A 19,367-nucleotide genomic window follows, 5' to 3' on the forward strand; every position below is an offset into this window, starting at 1 on the left:
CGTATGCACCCGTATTCGTACTCGTACAATACACAGCTTTTAGATGTATGTACTATTGGTATATACACTCCAATGATCAGCTCTTAGCAGCCCATGTGAGTCACCTAACACATGTGGGAACCATCATTTGGCAACTAGCAAGAAATATCTCATAAAATTACAAAAATATGAGTAATCATTCATGACTTATTTACATGAAAACAAAATTACATATCCTTTATATCTAATCCATACACCAACGACCAAAAACACCTACAAACACTTTCATTCTTCAATTTTCTTCATCTAATTGATCTATCTCAAGTTCTATCTTCAAGTTCTAAGTGTTCTTCATATATTCTACAAGTTCTAGTTACATAAAATCAAGAATACTTTCAAGTTTGCTAGCTCACTTCCAATCTTGTAAGGTGATCATCCAACCTCAAGAAATCTTTGTTTCTTACAGTAGGTTATCATTCTAATACAAGGTAATAATCATATTCAAACTTTGGTTCAATTTCTATAACTATAACAATCTTATTTCAAGTGATGATCTTACTTGAACTTGTTTTCGTGTCATGATTCTGCTTCAAGAACTTCGAGCCGTCCAAGGATCCGTTGAAGCTAGATCCATTTTTCTCTTTTCCAGTAGGTTTATCCAAGGAACTTAAGGTAGTAATGATGTTCATAACATCATTCGATTCATATATATAAAGCTATCTTATTCGAAGGTTTAAACTTGTAATCACTAGAACATAGTTTAGTTAATTCTAAACTTGTTCGCAAACAAAAGTTAATCCTTCTAACTTGACTTTTAAAATCAACTAAACACATGTCCTATATCTATATTATATGCTAACTTAATGATTTAAAACCTGGAAACACGAAAAACACCGTAAAACCGGATTTACGCCGTCGTAGTAACACCGCGGGCTGTTTTGGGTTAGTTAATTAAAAACTATGATAAACTTTGATTTAAAAGTTGTTATTCTGAGAAAATGATTTTTATTATGAACATGAAACTATATCCAAAAATTATGGTTAAACTCAAAGTGGAAGTATGTTTTCTAAAATGGTCATCTAGACGTCGTTCTTTCGGCTGAAATGACTACCTTTACAAAAACGACTTGTAACTTATTTTTCCGACTTTAAACCTATACTTTTTCTGTTTAGATTCATAAAATAGAGTTCAATATGAAACCATAGCAATTTGATTCACTCAAAACGGATTTAAAATGAAGAAGTTATGGGTAAAACAAGATTGGATAATTTTTCTCATTTTAGCTACGTGAAAATTGGTAACAAATCTATTCCAACCATAACTTAATCAACTTGTATTGTATATTATGTAATCTTGAGATACCATAGACACGTATACAATGTTTCGACCTATCATGTCGACACATCTATATATATTTCGGAACAACCATAGACACTCTATATGTGAATGTTGGAGTTAGCTATACAGGGTTGAGGTTGATTCCAAAATATATATAGTTTGAGTTGTGATCAATACTGAGATACGTATACACTGGGTCGTGGATTGATTCAAGATAATATTTATCGATTTATTTCTGTACATCTAACTGTGGACAACTAGTTGTAGGTTACTAACGAGGACAGCTGACTTAATAAACTTAAAACATCAAAATATATTAAAAGTGTTGTAAATATATTTTGAACATACTTTGATATATATGTATATATTGTTATAGGTTCGTGAATCAACCAGTGGCCAAGTCTTACTTCCCGACGAAGTAAAAATCTGTGAAAGTGAGTTATAGTCCCACTTTTAAAATCTAATATTTTTGGGATGAGAATACATGCAGGTTTTATAAATGATTTACAAAATAGACACAAGTACGTGAAACTACATTCTATGGTTGAATTATTGAAATCGAATATGCCCCTTTATATTAAGTCTGGTAATCTAAGAATTAGGGAACAGACACCCTAATTGACGCGAATCCTAAAGATAGATCTATCGGGCCCAACAAGCCCCATCCAAAGTACCGGATGCTTTAGTACTTCGAAATTTATATCATATCCGAAGGGTATCCCGGAATGATGGGGATATTCTTATATATGCATCTTGTTAATGTCGGTTACCAGGTGTTCACCATATGAATGATTTTTATCTCTATGTATGGGATGTGTATTGAAATATGAAATCTTGTGGTCTATTATTATTATGATTTGATATATATAGGTTAAACCTATAACTCACCAACATTTTTGTTGACGTTTTTAGCATGTTTATTCTCAGGTGATTATTAAGAGCTTCCGCTGTCGTATACTTAAATAAGGACGAGATTTGGAGTCCATGCTTGTATGATATTGTGTAAAAACTGCATTCAAGAAACTTATTTTGTTGTAACATATTTGTATTGTAAACCATTATGTAATGGTCGTGTGTAAACAGGATATTTTAGATTATCATTATTTGATAATCTACGTAAAGCTTTTTAAACCTTTATTGATGAAATAAAGGTTATGGTTTGTTTTAAAATGAATGCAGTCTTTGAAAAACGTCTCATATAGAGGTCAAAACCTCGCAACGAAATCAATTAATATGGAACGTTTTTAATCAATAAGAACGGGACATTTCACCATAATATCTTTGACTAATATTAAAATTACAAAAGTGAAACAAATTACTCCCTTCGTCCCATTTTAAGTGTCCACTGTTTACTTTTCAAAGTTTTTCTCTATTAACTTTGAACGTAAATATTTTTATATATGCTATATAATATTTGATAGAAATTATATGAATGAATTGAGTTTTAAATGTGTTTCATTACATAAAATTTTCATCAAATATTATATAACATAAATAAAAATATTTATGGTTTTGATAAAATAAAAAAAAAAGACTTTAAAAAGTCAACAGTGGACATTTAAGATGGGACGGAGGGAGTATAAATTAATTATTTAAGAGTAAAGTTTATAAAGTAACTAGTAACAATTATTAGGTATGTTTTTTTAGCTGTGTATTTTGTAAGTAACTAGAGAAGGGGGGTGAATAGTTACTTGATATGTTTTTAATACTTTTTCAATTGATCACCAAATTCGATTTAACTTTGATCAACCAACTCAACTCAAACTTGATGTGTGTAGTGTGTATGTTCAAAATGATAAATGAAGTAATGTAAAGAACATAGACACAATGATTTATAGTGGTTTGGGTGGATGTTAAATAATCCACCTTAATTCACTCTCCGATTACACTAATCGGGATTTGTTACTTCACTAAGCACTTTTCTCCAAACCCGGTGGAGATCCGATTTACAAGTCTTCATCTTCTTTGGTAGACAACAAACCTAATCTTTCTATCCCTTTGAAAGATCAACTCTAACCTAGATCAACTTGTCTTCACCTTGGACAAGTATTAATCTCCAAATAAGATTAATCAACTTCCTAAGTCCCTTTAAGGAAGTAGATCACTAAGCTAGACTATGCTTCTACTAATTGAAGTTACAAGACTTATACACTTTGCAATGATGATCCTAACACAATACTAGGACATACATCACAATAAGTAAACTCACAAGATTAATGATTTTGATTAGTAAGTTTACAATAACCCAATTCTATATCTCTAAGATTATAGAATCTTCTCTTGCTTGATCACATTTGAGTAGTAATTAGAGCCCTTGTGATCTCTGGAAATAAGCCTTTGAAATATGCAAGAGGATCAGCTTCAAATGCTCTTAAATGTTTGCCTTTTATAGTGGGATTCAAAAAGTAGCCGTTGACACAGGGTTGCCTTCACGATCGACCGTGGTGCGACCGTGCGTGCTCCAGTCCAAATTTGGTATCCGTTGTATAGCCGTTTGACTTAAATTTGAACACCACATTTTGGCACCTTTACTCCTTCAAGCACCTGCAAAAGAAACCAAACATCATATACAAGTAATATATGCATTAAGTGTGTGAGATTTGGTCTTAATGCATGAAAGTGACTAATCATTCCAAAAGTGGCAAACCCAACATTCTTGGAGAAGTGTCTTGATTGATATTTTGGGAAATCTCAGTTTGGTCAAGACTTAGTTAGTCACTTTAATGCCCTTGGTTCAATTCTAAAGACTAGTCACTATGTCATTAACTTCCTAGTTTCAATTAATCACAAGTCATGTTCTTTTTTAGTTTAGTTTAGAGATTAATTGAATAATGTCTCTATAAGATAATCATGAAGTATGTAGAGACATCAAAGTTAAGTCATAAGCAATCACCCTTAGTTACTTAGACTAGACCAAATAGACAATTGACTATACTTTCATTATGAACCATATTACACTTAATCTATTGGAGTAGGTTAGTTACTTGAATCCTAACTAGTGAGCACATAGCAAACATATTAATCAAGTTGACAAGTTTATGAGTATTAATCATATTGACAAGTAGCAAGTAATACTCACATAACAAGAGATAGTTATTCTAGAATCAATCAAATAGCTACTTGCACAACTTATAATGCAAGCTTTAACAAGTTTAAGTGCAATATAACATATTGCTTGATTAATGTGTAAGCACACATTAATGTCCAACGCATGCACAAGGGAAGAGCAATCTCTAGTTGGGACTTGGTGACCATCCTAAATGTATCTAAGTGTGTTTTAGGATTACAAGTCATTACTAGTTAACCTTGAGAGCATTGTTCCTCATTTAGCCTTAATCACTAGGTCATTTCTAATAGCAATTATTGTTCTAATGACATTGGCTTAAGTGTGTTGGTACTTGATGATCATACTAAGAATATCTAGATAAGAATTAAGATCACAAGTTGTTGATTAACACTTATGTGTTATGCCTAATCTTGATTAATTTGTCATTAAAGTGTCATTACGCGTAATTAATCACAATTAGTGTGTTTATGATCAAAACTCAATTGAGTATGGAGAAGACATCTATTCTAAGCATGTTGAGAAAGGTTTCATGAATTATAGATGTCGGGAACTAGTCAAACTTTATTTGGTCGAAAATGAAAACAGAGAAAATTGCGGTCGCACTGCGATTGACCGTGGTGACGACCGTGCAACTTGTTTTTACAAAACTGCGTTGCAATTCAGTTTGGGGTTTCACGGTTGACTATGCGGTCGACCGTACCTCGACCTTGTGTTTAGCTGAACTTTTAATTTCATTCTTTAACCTATGTTTGACTTGGTCGTTTGCAAGATAAAGTATGGATTAGTGACATTGCATGTTTTATGTTAAGATGTCAGTCATTACTTGTGCATATGTATGTGTCATCATCAAAATATATTCTTTGGTTAATCATACTTAAGTTTATCGTTTAGTGCATTAACCAACATTCAACAAACATATTTTTTGTAGGAAAAAAATTAAATTAGAATGTAATGAGTAATATAAATAACTTGATGTATTATTAACTTTTAAAGTTTGATATATGTTGAACTTTATAAAAAGTTCTACGATGACTATCATAAATTATGGCGCCCAATCAAGCCTTATGTTGTAAGAGAACACCAATACACTAATTAGATGTTTTTATGCATTTGTTGTGTTTTGATAACGATTTATCGATCGGTAGCTTAAATAACATAACTATGAGTCGCGAATTTTAGCATTCTTCGATGAAATCTTGGGCCACAAGACAAAAACAAAGTTCATGATCGAGTTGGTAATCTGCGGGCAAAACAACTTCCACAGTAATACAGTCTCCATCCATGAAGGCATAGTTATGTACTTTTCGCCTCTTTTTGTGCTATCAACAACGGCCTTTGCACATGTTTTAGCTGATATCCTTGGAATCCACATTGCGTTTCCCTGTTATCATACGAATTGTAAATCTAAATAAAATCAAATAAAAATATAAATAGATAAATTAAAAAATGCTAACAAATAAACAATAATGTTTAAAAGTGCTAACAAATACTCACTTCTTGTAACCATTTCTTATTGGCTAAACTCGTCTCGACCATTCCTGGAGTTACAACTGATATATCAACGTCTGAACCAACCTCCATTCGCAACGTTTCAAAGAAACTAAGCACTGCTGCTTTACTTGCCTATACGTGACACCATTTTGTAACAACAATAAAAATGATATTGGATATATAAATAAAACTTATATATTCAATGACAATAATTATCAGATAGTGAACATTTTAGGCAATATCATTGTCTTTTTTTTTTCTTTAGATACAAATAAATTGAATAAATTGGTGTATGTGGTTGCAAAATCCATTAGTCTTTGTAACTTTTGTATTTTTGTACTTCTCTAGCATTTTGCTAGTAGTTTTATAAAATCCTTTCGCCGTTTCAAAAGGAATATAAATAGAATTTATAAGTTTGATAATTATTCAATTAATTAGTGAAGTGAACTTACATTATATATGCTTACTCTTGGGGTCGCAAACCAGCCTCCACAAGAACAAATCGCGATGATCTTACCTTTATTCTTTCTTAAATGAGGAAGTGATGAATGTGTAGAGTACACAGAACCCCAAAAGTTTATGTCCTGAAAACAGTGAAACATTAGTTAATAAACTCAAATTAGTTAATAAACTCATGTAAATAAAAAAATACTCCGTTATACGCAGTAATAATATACACCTTTTTTGGATTATAAACTTTTATTAAATTTAAATTCATTGGTAATCATTTTCTTTTCATATGGTAATCATAGCCTCACAGGTAAAGATGGCAATGAATCGGATATGGTTCGGGTGATGCCATATCTATATTCATATACCTTTAGTTTTTGTTCATTCATATCCATATCAATATCCATTTAATTTCAGTTCATCTATCCATATTCATATCCAGCGGGTTAAGCGGGTTAATGGATATCCAATGGATATTCAGAAAACGTTATAATATTTTCTAATATGTGATAAAAACAAAAATGTAATATAATTAACATATATATAATGCGACATAATTAAATTTTATCTACAGGAAGGCGTAATTTTTGTCAAAAATATAACCAAGTTTGTTAAATTTACTATTAAACATAGACTATGACAAATTTAGTGTGTATTTTATATGTATATTTAATAAGATTTACGTGTTTTATTGTTATATATCATAGTTAATCATTATATGGTTGTAAGTAAAATATATGTCTAATGGTAAATATTGATAATACTGCATTTGTTCTCATATATCTATATTTATGTATTTATGAATGTATTTCGGGTATTAAATGGATATATCCATGGAGAAACTTTTCATCCATATCCATATCCATTTAGATTCATCCATATCCGTATCCATATCCATTTAAATTATTCATATCCATCACGAATCGGGTAGATCAGATGGATATCTGCTGAATCGGGTGGCCATCGCCAGTCAGAGGTAATCATATAAGCCAAATGTTTCAATCTATTTGTACACGTGTTGATGATACTTTCTACCTTTTACAACCAGAGTTACTAACGTTTTAGGGTTATTTTAGAGTTATTGCGAAAAAAGATATTTATCGTTGTATAAAATTGTATATTTTCAGTTAAAATATTTTACTTATAATATGCTTAGTAAAAATTAAAGATTAAACCTAGATTATTAAAACTCCAGTTTTGTATAATTTTTTTCTATAATTTAACAAATTAAACTCAAATAATTTAGTTTCTTGAATCGCTTGTAGAAAAAATGAATTGTTAAACGAAAATGAATACGGGTAGTAATCACTATGTACTACTCCCTCCGTCCCAAAATAATTGTCCTGTTTTGACTTTTCGAGTCTTTAATCTTCAACTTTGACCTTAAATATCTTTCTTTGTGTTATATAATATCGAATGAAAGTTATACCAAATGAAAATACATTCGAAAATAAATCTATTCATATAAATTTCATCAAATATTTTATAGCAAAAACCAACACATATTTAAAGTCAAAACTTAATAAATTGACTTTGAAAAGTCTAACAAGACAATTATTTTGGGACGGAGAGAGTACTTATCTATGCACGATAATAACATTTACTAAGGTTCTTGTTAGAAATATACTAAAGAATATGTAATTATAAAAAATGAAATAAATGTAATGATCTTTTATAATATTTTCAAATAAACAATTAGATATTTTTTACGAAAAAATAAAGCACTTCATGTGAAAGAAAAAAATAGCAATTTTTTTAAATGTAAACACTTAGAAAACAAATAAGGAATACTCCAGACAAAAAACACACGGTTTAAGAAAATGTCATAATAGTACTGTACTTTCTGTTTACTTTTCAATTTTACCCTTACTTTTTCTTTCTTCTTTAATATTATCCACATACATTAAAGACATAATATAACTTAATATTCTTCTTCTTTTATATTTATGGAAATGTATAATTAAATTTGAGAAATTTTAAAAATATAGTACTGAACTATAGATTTGGAAGGTATTATAAATTAATTTGGGGTGGAAAAGAAAAAAAGAAAAAAGAGGATACCACACACGCTTGTCACATGCCCCGAATTACATGTCACATCACGTGACTCATTTTTAAAAAATGAAGAAAACACCCCTCGCTCTACAGTAGAAAATGATGACTTTTTTTTTCGCTTGAACGCCGCACCATTTTTTTCACAACTAATATATAAAGGTAATTACAGTATATTTTTTAATTGAAAATCAACATGCCTCTTCCAATTTGATAAGATATATGATTAGTACTAATAACTAATAATTTACATTAAACGGGAAAAAAAAAAGGCAAAAATCATTACTCCGTAGTACATTATTTTAATTTTAATAGTAAATAAAGTTGAGAATGATGATGCGTACCATGACGGAAGCATGATAAGGGAGGTAAGTTTGGCCTTCAAAAAAACCAAATGTGCAGATAGCAGCATTATTTACCAGGTAATCCACTGTCACAACAAATAAACAATTTTTAACTTTTTTTTTTTTTTTTTTTTTTTTTTTTTAAGAAACTTTCAATAAACACGAAAATAAATACAACGTTTGATAGTTGAACCATTGTGGTACAACTACATTAAAACATTACAATACACGAATGGTTGCAAAGCGAGCAACCAATATTAATCTCGACAAAACTTAATTTAGATAGCAATTAGAATTAGTCAACCAAGTAAGCCAATCGATTTTTTTTCCTTTCATCCTATGATTAATCCACTCAAACGACTTTATTTGAATCTCGTTGACCGCCACCGGAGAAGTCCATCCATTCCCACGAAAAACGACATTATTACGATTTGACCAAATAAGATACGAACACGCCCACTCTACCGCTTGCCATATCAATTTGCCATCACTTGTCATTTGGGCTGGCCCATTTCCGTGGAAGATTTCGTTCATGCTAAGGTTTGACATGGACCCGAAACCCCACCATGAAAAAATTCGATTCCAAATATCCATCGACTTGCTACAAAAGATTAACGAATGCTCTATTGTCTCGATGTCATCATCACACAAGGGGCAACGAACGGTATTCAAGTCTATTCCTCGCTTATCAAGTTCAATTCTAACGGGAAGCCTATTTTGTGATGCTCGCCAAACAAATACTTCAATTTTTTTTTGGATTAATTTGTTGCACATAGTTTCTTGAGCAGAGGTAATACCCGAATATAGAATTGTTCATTAATAATTGAAGATAGACTTTTAACCGAAAAGTTACCACTATGCGATAATGTCCAGCTCCAAGAGTCTTTTTTCCAGCGATCAAAGTTGTAATCAGCAATTATCTTCGATATTTCATCAGCTTCACTTGCGGTTCTGCCTGAAAGGGCGCGGGCCCAGACCCCTGCAAACTTTGGGCCAGATTCAGCCCATTCCACGCGATCCTGAACCTGCACATTCTTGTCTATCTCGAGTCGGAACAGCCTTGAAAAAATCTCCCGGAACTTGCCTTTACCCGTCCAATTGTTGTGCCAAAAACTTGTAGAGGATTCATCACCAACTTTTCTGAAAAAAGAATCCCGGAAGGGAATTCCCATGTCTGAGATCTCGAATCCTGCCAAAAGAATACTTCGCCAAACACTTGTCTTTAAGGATCGAATTTCTTCAATCCCTAAATCCAAGCCGCCACATGAACCATAAATGCTACAAATAATGTTACGCCAAAGAGAGTTGGTTTCGGTTAAAAACCTTCACCACCATTTACCCAATAGGGCTAAATTTTTGTGTTTTAAAAGTCCCAAATTCAACCCGCCCGCAAAATAAGGAGAAACCACTTTATCCCATTTAACCCACGAGATTTTTTGACTCGTATCCGACCCGCCCCAAAAGAACACTCTCCTCACATTTTCAAGAATTTTAATCACACAATTCGGGGCACGAAAGAGAGAGAAGTAGTACAAGGGAAGACTATTAAGGATCGACTTGATTAACACTATTCTTCCTCCGGATGACAACGATCTCATTTTCCAACTCGAAAGCCTAGCTTTTATTTTGTCGATGACGGGGTTCCAACTTTTTTGTTTTGACATTTTCTCACCAATTGACAACCCCAAGTAGGTGAGTGGGAAGGACCCTACTTTACATCCGCTACATGATTGATTTCATCATTATTAACACAAATCCCATAGAGGCAACTCTTATTGAAGTTTACTTTAAGGCCCGATGCTAATTCGAAACATTTGAGCAAGTTTTGTAGACTATACGCATTGGCCCGACTCCATTCTCCAATAAAAATCGTATCGTCCACGTATTGGAGGTGCGATAGAGGCACCTAAATCATACTCCGTATCATATATATAGAATCTTTCATTTGGAGACAGTGTCTTCGAAAAATAAAATAATACGAGTAATAAAATTCACATGTGTTGGATAGGAAAACGTATTTATATGAGGTATTTCATCTTTAGGTATTATTCGAAAGGGGGAGTAGCACTATCAACGAACCGAACTCTATTCGAGCATGAGGTATTTAAGCCGATTCATTCGATTATTACTATGTTCGAACTTGACTCGAACTCGATAAAAAAAAATTATAACTTGTTCAAGTTCGAACTCAAATATTTTTAATTTCTTCGAGCTCGAACTCGATATTCATTTAACTTTGTTTGTTAACTATTTCAAATTAAATTCGAGCTTGTTTGAACTCGTTTATGATCACAAAAAAATCTTTGTATAACAAATATTTTTTGATTAATTAATAATAATTAACTAAATATTTAAATTTTAATTTAAGTGTGTAATGTTTATATTCATATTTATAAAGTCCACATTTAAACCTTTAAAATTGATGTTATCTCTACAAATATATTTATAGTGCACTCATCTCATCTCACTTTCTTCTATTAAATGTTAGATGAAGTAAAAAAAAGTAAGGGAATTTCATCCCACATTGAATGTGAGAAATAAAATAATATCAAGAAGGTGCTTATAAATATAACACTCGAGTGTTGATGATTCCATATACTTAGCATTTGTATTTTGCTAGTTAAAGTTTAAGTTTTCTAGTTACGTACTTAAGTTATAAGTTTAATACTAACATGTATGTGTCTTAAATTAATATTATGATTTTTCATACAAGCTTTGATGCATATTCATTTGATCTGGGAGGCCCAATAGTTTTTAGGGATTGTAGTAGCCTAACAATGAGACTTGGCTTAATAAAATTGGCTTCATTTGTTCCAGAATTTTTTGATGGGCTGATCAGGATGGCTAGGGATCAGGAAGTTTTCAGAATCGTGAAAAAGGGTTGAGCGGGAAGTTACTAGAATTTCGTGTTTGACAAGGAATTACCTTTGTTTTTATTTAATTTACTTTACTAGTTTTAAATTAGTGTTTCCTTACTTAGATTGTTTAGTCCTATATATATAAAGGACTCCAGGATTATTTTAGATTTAGTTTTTGATTATTGATATTGAAAAATATTTAAAAGACATTAGTCTGTTTTATAGAAACCGAGAAGGTTTTCTTGATTATCTTGTTCTTTCTATTTAGCCATCGATCCTTAATCCCCATTATGTAGTATTAGATTTCATGCATGGCTAAACAAGAACATGGTGGTCGGTATTACAGGAGATCAAATCACAGAATCGTCGAAAGCGGCAGTGGTAATGATCCTCGTGATGCTGAGATTGCTCGTTTGCAGCAACGAGTTAGGGAGTTAGAGATTGAGCGTTTGCGATCAATGATAGCAATATTAGAGTTGGGCTGACATCATAAATATGATGAACGTTATGCATCGGACTAAACAAAAGACTGGTAGGAAGATATAAATTCATTCGCAGATGCGCTGGGAGGATTTAGACGAGACCATCATGATGATCCCGTACGGACCATGGGTATGAAGGTTGATGAGATATTTAATATGGAGTATGTTCCCGAATTTATGTTGACTGCAGATACAACGCCAGTTTACGAGTATGTTTATGGGGTAGAGGAAAATACCGATTCTATTTATGACACTTAAGAAGCACAAGAGGACGAAGTGAATCTCATATGGTCGCCTTCGGGATCACTAAACATCTGTCGGTGAGACAGACTCAAGGATGAGTACTAATCATCGATGTTGGAAACATTATTCACGATGAATACATCAATGATCTCCCGAATATAGATTATGTATAAGCTAAGGGGTTAGATCACGCCTCACAGTTTCAAGAATTGGACAAACATGTTCGCGATAGAATTGTGAAACATAACACATCCTATGTTGTGTTCTATGCTTCGCAAGTCAATAAGCACATGAGGTGAGTGACATACAATGAGGGTGAATTGGTGTGGTTTCATTTACGAAAGAAGAGGTTTTATGTAGGTCCTTTTGGCAAGTTCAAACTGCGGGCCATATAGACTTTTCAGGTCGAGTTTTTTCGAAGAAGGAGAGAATGATGCAGGAGCAAGTGAAAATATTGTTGGGTCTGGGCCTGTTGGGCCTGTCGATGATGCAAACTATGGACAAATATATAATAGGAGGCCCAAGCTGGTTGGATTGCAGAAATATGTTGGGCCTGATTGCTAGCTTCATGGTTAGCCACATTACTTTGGGAGCAAGCACAAGGATTAAAGACTTTATTTACTTTACAAGTTTATTTTTAATAAGTATTTTATCCACCAAGTTATTTGCTTATCGTATTATGTCTAGTCCTATTTATAAAAGATTTTAGATTTCTTTTCTATTTAGTTTTATGTTTATCAATTTAGCAATAAAAAACACGCAGGTTTTGCGTTTGTTCATCTATCTGCCTATCCTACTGTTTGATTACTATATTGGCCAACGATCCTTTAACGTTAGTCAGTAAGCTTGTTCAACAAGCTTTCTTAGTTCGACTCGTGTAGCTCGACTTGTTTAAACATAAACGAGCATACGAACTACTCGGGCCATATAGGCTCGATTAACTCGTTCGGCTATTAAATCAGTTTTCAAGCGAGTCGGGTCAAATAATAACTTTTTCATATTCGACTCGTGAGACTACTCGAACAACATTTTTGTTCGAACTCGACTCGAGTTTGAACTTGTTAAAGCTTGAACTCGAGTAGTTTGTTAAAAGTTCAGTTCGTTAGCAGCCTTAAGGGAGAGTATACTCAAGTGTATGTTACCTGGTAGGTTTATTTTGTTACCTTTCTATATAATTTGTTTGGCTACATTTTGGGTTGCTACTTATATTTTAACTTATGATCAATTGTGAGAAAATCACAATGTCAATCGCTAACCAATCTAAACACTGTTGGAGTATTGGAAGAGAAATTTTAAAAACTTACCTTCAATTATATTCATTAATTATAATTCGAGTAAAGAAAGTCGTTTGGGTTTAATATAATTGCCTCATATTTATGAGAAATGTTTCATTAATAATTTAATTTTAAGAAATAAATATTTCACATAAGTAATGAAATAATTTAATTCCAAAATATTTCACAACACAAGAGACGCTACGAAACAATTTAATTCCAAAAAAAACTAGAGATCTTCGTGTGGCGGGTTGGTAAAAAACGGCTACCAGTTAGAACCGAGCTTGACAAAAGGGGTATTGACTTAAATAGTGTTCGGTGCCCGTTATGTGACGACGATTTAGAGACGATTGACCATTCTTTAATATTTTGTAAACACTCAATGGAGGTTTGGAAGCGGGTATTCGAATGGTGGGGTTTCGGTAATTTTACAAACTTTAGCTCCAACGAAATCCTCAAAGGCAATGCTTCGGTTCCCATGTCGACACTCGGGAAAAAATTTTGGCAAGCGGTCGAATGGGTTTGTGCGTATTTCATTTTGAATAACCGGAACAACAAAGTCTCCCGCGATAAATCGTGAACCGCTCCGGCCGCTTTAAATGAAATTCAAAACAAATCTTTCGAATGGATTTCAAAAAGGATTAAAGAGAAGAAGATTGATTGGCACTCTTGGCTTTGCAATCCGAGTGTGTACCTAAACGTGTCTTAATCGTGTACTTTTTGTCAGTTTAAATGTTTGCTAGCTCGCAAACTTTATAGATTTCGTGTGTATTTCTGTTCGTGAGTGTTGGCAACATTTGCCCAACATTATTGTACGAAACTCGTGATGCTTTTAATGCAGCCTTGCTTTTCAAAAAAATAAATAAAACATAAATAATGAAATAGTATTATCTTCAATGAATGGTTGTTTTAGAAGGGTCACATAATGGACAACATAGAGGTTAACGGGTTTGACTGGCTTCATGCAAGATTCCAAAGAAAGAAATGCATCTGGAATGAATGGCTTATTGTCAGGCCCGGCCCGTAAGGGGAGCAAAGTGTGCAATTGCTCCGGGCCCAATATTTTTGGTACATATTATTTTTTATATATTAAAAATAGCCAAAATAAAATAATGTCCGAAGCCCAAGGAGGAATAAGCCCAACATTTATTATTTTTCAACAAACGCCCAAGACTTTTGTTTATAGGGTATTTGTAGTATCAATCACCCACCGATGTGGGATGAAATTGAATTAGCAAAGAGTTCCAAACGTGTCATTTACATGTGCATTAATGAGAAATTTAGTATTTAGTATTTCCAAATATGTGAACTACGTAGTACAATATGAAAACAAAACTGGTAAAAAGTTACATATGAATGATGTGGTAGTTGAGATTTGTATAATTATGCATGGATTAAATTTATGTCCACAAAAGTAGAAAACCAACTGATAATATACATAGTAATTGAAAATGACTTGAATATATGTTTCACTAATTAGCTTGTTCACAAACTGGTGGGATACACAAGCAAACTAACAAACTGGAAATTAATTTTAAATGAAAAAAATAACATACTTCACACATAATATGATGAGAAGACATATGATACATCTGGAAATGGATACATAAAATGCTCTAAAAAAGTGATTTCCTTCAAAACTAAGAAGAGATATAAGATCAAGCTTAAAACTTCTTGTTCAAAGTTCTAAAATGATTAGAAGACATACGATAGAAAGTCCATTCACACGCATTATTTTTCTATAGGGGCCATTTTTTTCCGACCCGCTCAGGGCACCAGAAAACACAGGACCGGCCCTGCTTATTGTAATCCTTGTAATTTTTACATTTTTCTTTTTATATTTCTTCTTTTAATATTTTGATTTGTTTTGATAAAATTACAGTCGTTCGGAAAAAAAAAACACAAATAATTTGGGAAGCATAAGAAATTTAATCTTATCTTTTATGGCCCAACGCAACCTAGCTGATTCTACAGCCGGTTAATTTGTATTTAAATTTGATTAAATTCTACGAAACAATTATAACAATTCATGTTTTATTATTTACAATAACTGAATAAAAAAAATATTTGCAATAATATAGTAGCGTGAGGCTCCAGAATTCTCGATCCAATAACTAAGAACATAGATACCATAGATCAGCTGATATTCGACACTATACTAGAAATAAGCTTTCAAAAACGAATTTTTTAAGTGAAGATAGTAATTTTGAAAAGTATATAAGGGTATCTTGTACTTAGAAAAATTATTTAATATCCTCCATAATCTAAGTTTTTCTATTAATTTTATAAAAGTATATAAGGGTATCTTGTACTTAGAAAAATTATTTAATATCCTCCATAATCTAAGTTTTTCTATTAATTTTATAGAATTAAAAAAGTCTCATGATATCGGTTATTCAAAACCAAATATTTTACGCAACACATCAAAACATCTTCTCTTAATTTGTGTTTCTTATACATTATTTTCTACCAAATTTTATTATTTAACTATATAGGGTACCGTTACCGTTATTGCTTTGGCGAATCTCTGTAGATTAAGTATTATCATATGAGCAAGTAATTATATAAAAAATAATTATAAAGTACAATTATATTTTATTTTTTAGAAATGCAAGAATTATCATTACTAACGGTAACGGTACCCTATATATGATGGTCATTAGTAAATATAATTATAGGAATTACTAAATATAAAGTACAATTATATATGTATATGATATTACTAAATATAATTATAGGAATTAGATTTATGATGGTCTTTAGAATTCGCATATAGTATGTGACACATTTAATTTTGAATTTTTAATCCACCATTTCTACTGCTTTATAGTCGCATACGAAATTAAACAACTATAATAATTTCTTTTAAATACATTAATCATCTCAATATCCAAAAAAATATTAAAATTTTTTTTGCATAACCCATCTTCAACAAAAGGGAAATGATATTTACACCATCCAAATTACCTTTTCCACAAAAAACATGTATTATTGAGTTGTACAGTACAACCTATTAATGCACAGTTTGTGGTGAAAGGAGTAATTTGTATGATAGAAATATCAATTCCCCAAAATACATTCATTCACTACAAAATACGTCTCCATTTGAAACTACAATATAACTGCATTTCTTATTTGATTGGAACTTAGATTAGTTTCAACTTGATTATTAATAGTGGTTTTTATGTTTGATTTTAGTTTTCAAAAAAGTACAACAATATTGCAACTGTTAAGGCCTATTACCTTTTTTTTTTTTTTTTTTTGTGAACGAGCACATTGGCTCCCCCATAAAAGGTAAAATCTCGGGTAATTAAGTCCCTCGAGTGTGAGATTAGGTACCAGGTGAATTGCGCATTATGCGCACCCTCTAGTCACACTCTTTTTTTGAACAATTTGACATAGTCAGGAATTGAACCCGAGTGATGTGCTTAATTGGACAACTCAGTGGCCATTATTAAATGATATTTTGTGGGCATCTATCTAATCTGATTGTTATTTAAGAGAAAATGATTTCCAACAATAATTTTCGTGAGTCTTCATACAAATTAAAAAGTTAAATAGAAAAAAATAGAGTATCTTAAATATTTCTAAAAGTACTAGACTTTCATTAAATAGTTTTTGAAACTACTATACTCACTTTAAAAAACTCCTTCAAAAACAAAACTTATTTTTCTGCGAGCATTCGGACATGTTCTCGATGTGATTAAAAAATCGAGATCAGAGCCGTGTTAAACACATAGCTCCTTTAGTATACTCACTATCAATTTACGGAGTAATTTACTATTTTTTCTAGAAAGAAAATCTACAAACTTCAATACCAAACGTTTTCCACAAATACATAAATATTATTGACTCCTAGATTTAAACTCATAACTTAATAATTATAGTCTTAACAGTCAAATTTAATTATTTCACAAAATTCTTAAGTAATCTAGTTTTATTCTACTCTAAGAAAATTATTTCAATTTATCTTTGGATAAGAAAGTCACTTAAACTCTCATGTTTAACGAAAATTTGAATTCGTTATTCTCCCAGTTCCAAAAAAATGTCCACCTAATTATTTTTTTGTCTACTAAAAATTATCATTTACTCAAAATAACAATAAATATCAATTGGAAGCTCCAATTATATTTTCTGATTAGAAAGGTGAAATTCGATATAGAAAGAATTATAACTTTTTTTAGTTGATGACTCCTTATAACGAATTCATTTAGATAAGCCAACTCATTGAATAAATGATAAAGTAGACAATCACTTAGTAGTAAATATTGATTGCTAATTATTATTTATAGTTTTTTTTTTTAAAAAATAAATTATTTACACTACAAGAAAAATGATTATTTGTGGTAATCTTTTAGTGACAACTCATTATTTGTTCATTAATAATTCTCTCTGTTGCCATTAAAAAGTCGTCACTAAATTTGATCACTATACGATATTAGTGACAAGACAGATCAATTTTACATAATTGATCTATAGTAATGCTTTGTGACGGATACATAGTAACGAGAAGTGATCAATTTATTTTGGTCACATAATTTGGCTTAGTGGTCAATTAGTATTATTATTAACGAATACCCGTGTTACTTAAAATCTTTTTTCTTGAAATGTTATATTTTAATAATTATTAATTATTAGTATTAATATCAATAATCCGCCTTATAAACTACTACTAATAATAAAATCAAAGTGTAAAATATATACTACAAAACAACTTAAGCAAAATGTTGACCCTTTTTACCCCCAAAGTAGATAGTATGTACAGTAAATAACAATTTATTAACTAGGATGATGGTAGACTTACATTTACCAAAATGTTTGATCGTTTCATCAACAAATCTATTACACTCGTCAAGTTTAGAAACATCTGCCGGTATCACAACTACATCCGGTGAACCCATTGCTTTAGCAGTTTCAGCTACCACTTGAAGTTCTTTCTTTCTTCTAGCAACTAACGCTAAACATGCCCCTTCTTTCGCAAACTCAATAGCCAAATGCTTAAACAAATGCCAATTAAAGATTCTTAAAATCATCTGTACGTATATTTCAACTAACATTTGAATAATTTTGATATTACTAGCTAGACCAAGTTAATGTTACCTCACCGATACCGGATGAAGCTCCGGTAATAAGTATAACTTTCCCTGCAATATCTTCCGGATACGCCTTTTTGAACCAAAACCTTAACAGATTGAGAAACCAAAATAAAGGCACCAAGACCATAAATAAGATGGCCGATAAAACAGGAAAAACGACGTTTAAAATCTTGTGAATGGTCTCCATATTCGCTTCTATTAATCAAACAACGGTTGTGTTACAAGTTTATGCAAATATAAATGGATATATGACTTATTAATCCAACAAAATTTGTTGGTGGTTATTAATAAGTAACATTGCAAATGGCATGCCCTTGATTCATGGCAAAAGTTGAATATGTGACAAATATTATTTTTTTACATAAATTTTTGAAAACTGAAAAGAAAAACCAACACTATATTCCCTTATGTGGTGTTATGGTTTAAAACAATAGATCCATGGGTGCAATAAATAGATAGTCGGAGTAGATTAGATATACCTTGACAACAAGTTATAAACAATGTTACGCAAAATTGCGATAATTAGTTAATAGTCGTAATCAAGCGAGTCCATAGAAAAAATTATGATCAATGTTCACGTAATGTTGAAGTACCCTACGATATTGAGTGCAACCAAAACGATCTTGATAGGGACGATATATTTCATCATTTATTTCGATAGATATAGCACAATCCAACTAATTGTACAATAA

At 31.6% G+C, this 19,367-nt stretch overlaps 1 protein-coding gene across 1 annotated transcript; it reads right to left on the reverse strand.

Moving 5' to 3' along the window:
• Nucleotides 1–5,342: 5,342 nt before the first annotated feature.
• LOC139858331 (11-beta-hydroxysteroid dehydrogenase-like 2) lies at nt 5,343–19,037 on the reverse strand. The gene is made up of 6 exons (XM_071847189.1): nt 18,680–19,037; nt 18,384–18,576; nt 8,723–8,808; nt 6,329–6,460; nt 5,880–6,008; nt 5,343–5,766 (listed from the first exon to the last, which is right to left on the reverse strand). Exons 1-6 carry the CDS (start codon nt 18,860–18,862, stop codon nt 5,545–5,547), a joined length of 945 nt encoding a protein of 314 aa, XP_071703290.1. The 5' UTR covers nt 18,863–19,037; the 3' UTR covers nt 5,343–5,544.
• Between the last annotated feature and the right edge of the window lie 330 nt (nt 19,038–19,367).

This window comes from Rutidosis leptorrhynchoides, chromosome 7, assembly GCF_046630445.1.
Source record: "Rutidosis leptorrhynchoides isolate AG116_Rl617_1_P2 chromosome 7, CSIRO_AGI_Rlap_v1, whole genome shotgun sequence".
Taxonomy (NCBI): Eukaryota; Viridiplantae; Streptophyta; class Magnoliopsida; order Asterales; family Asteraceae; genus Rutidosis; species Rutidosis leptorrhynchoides.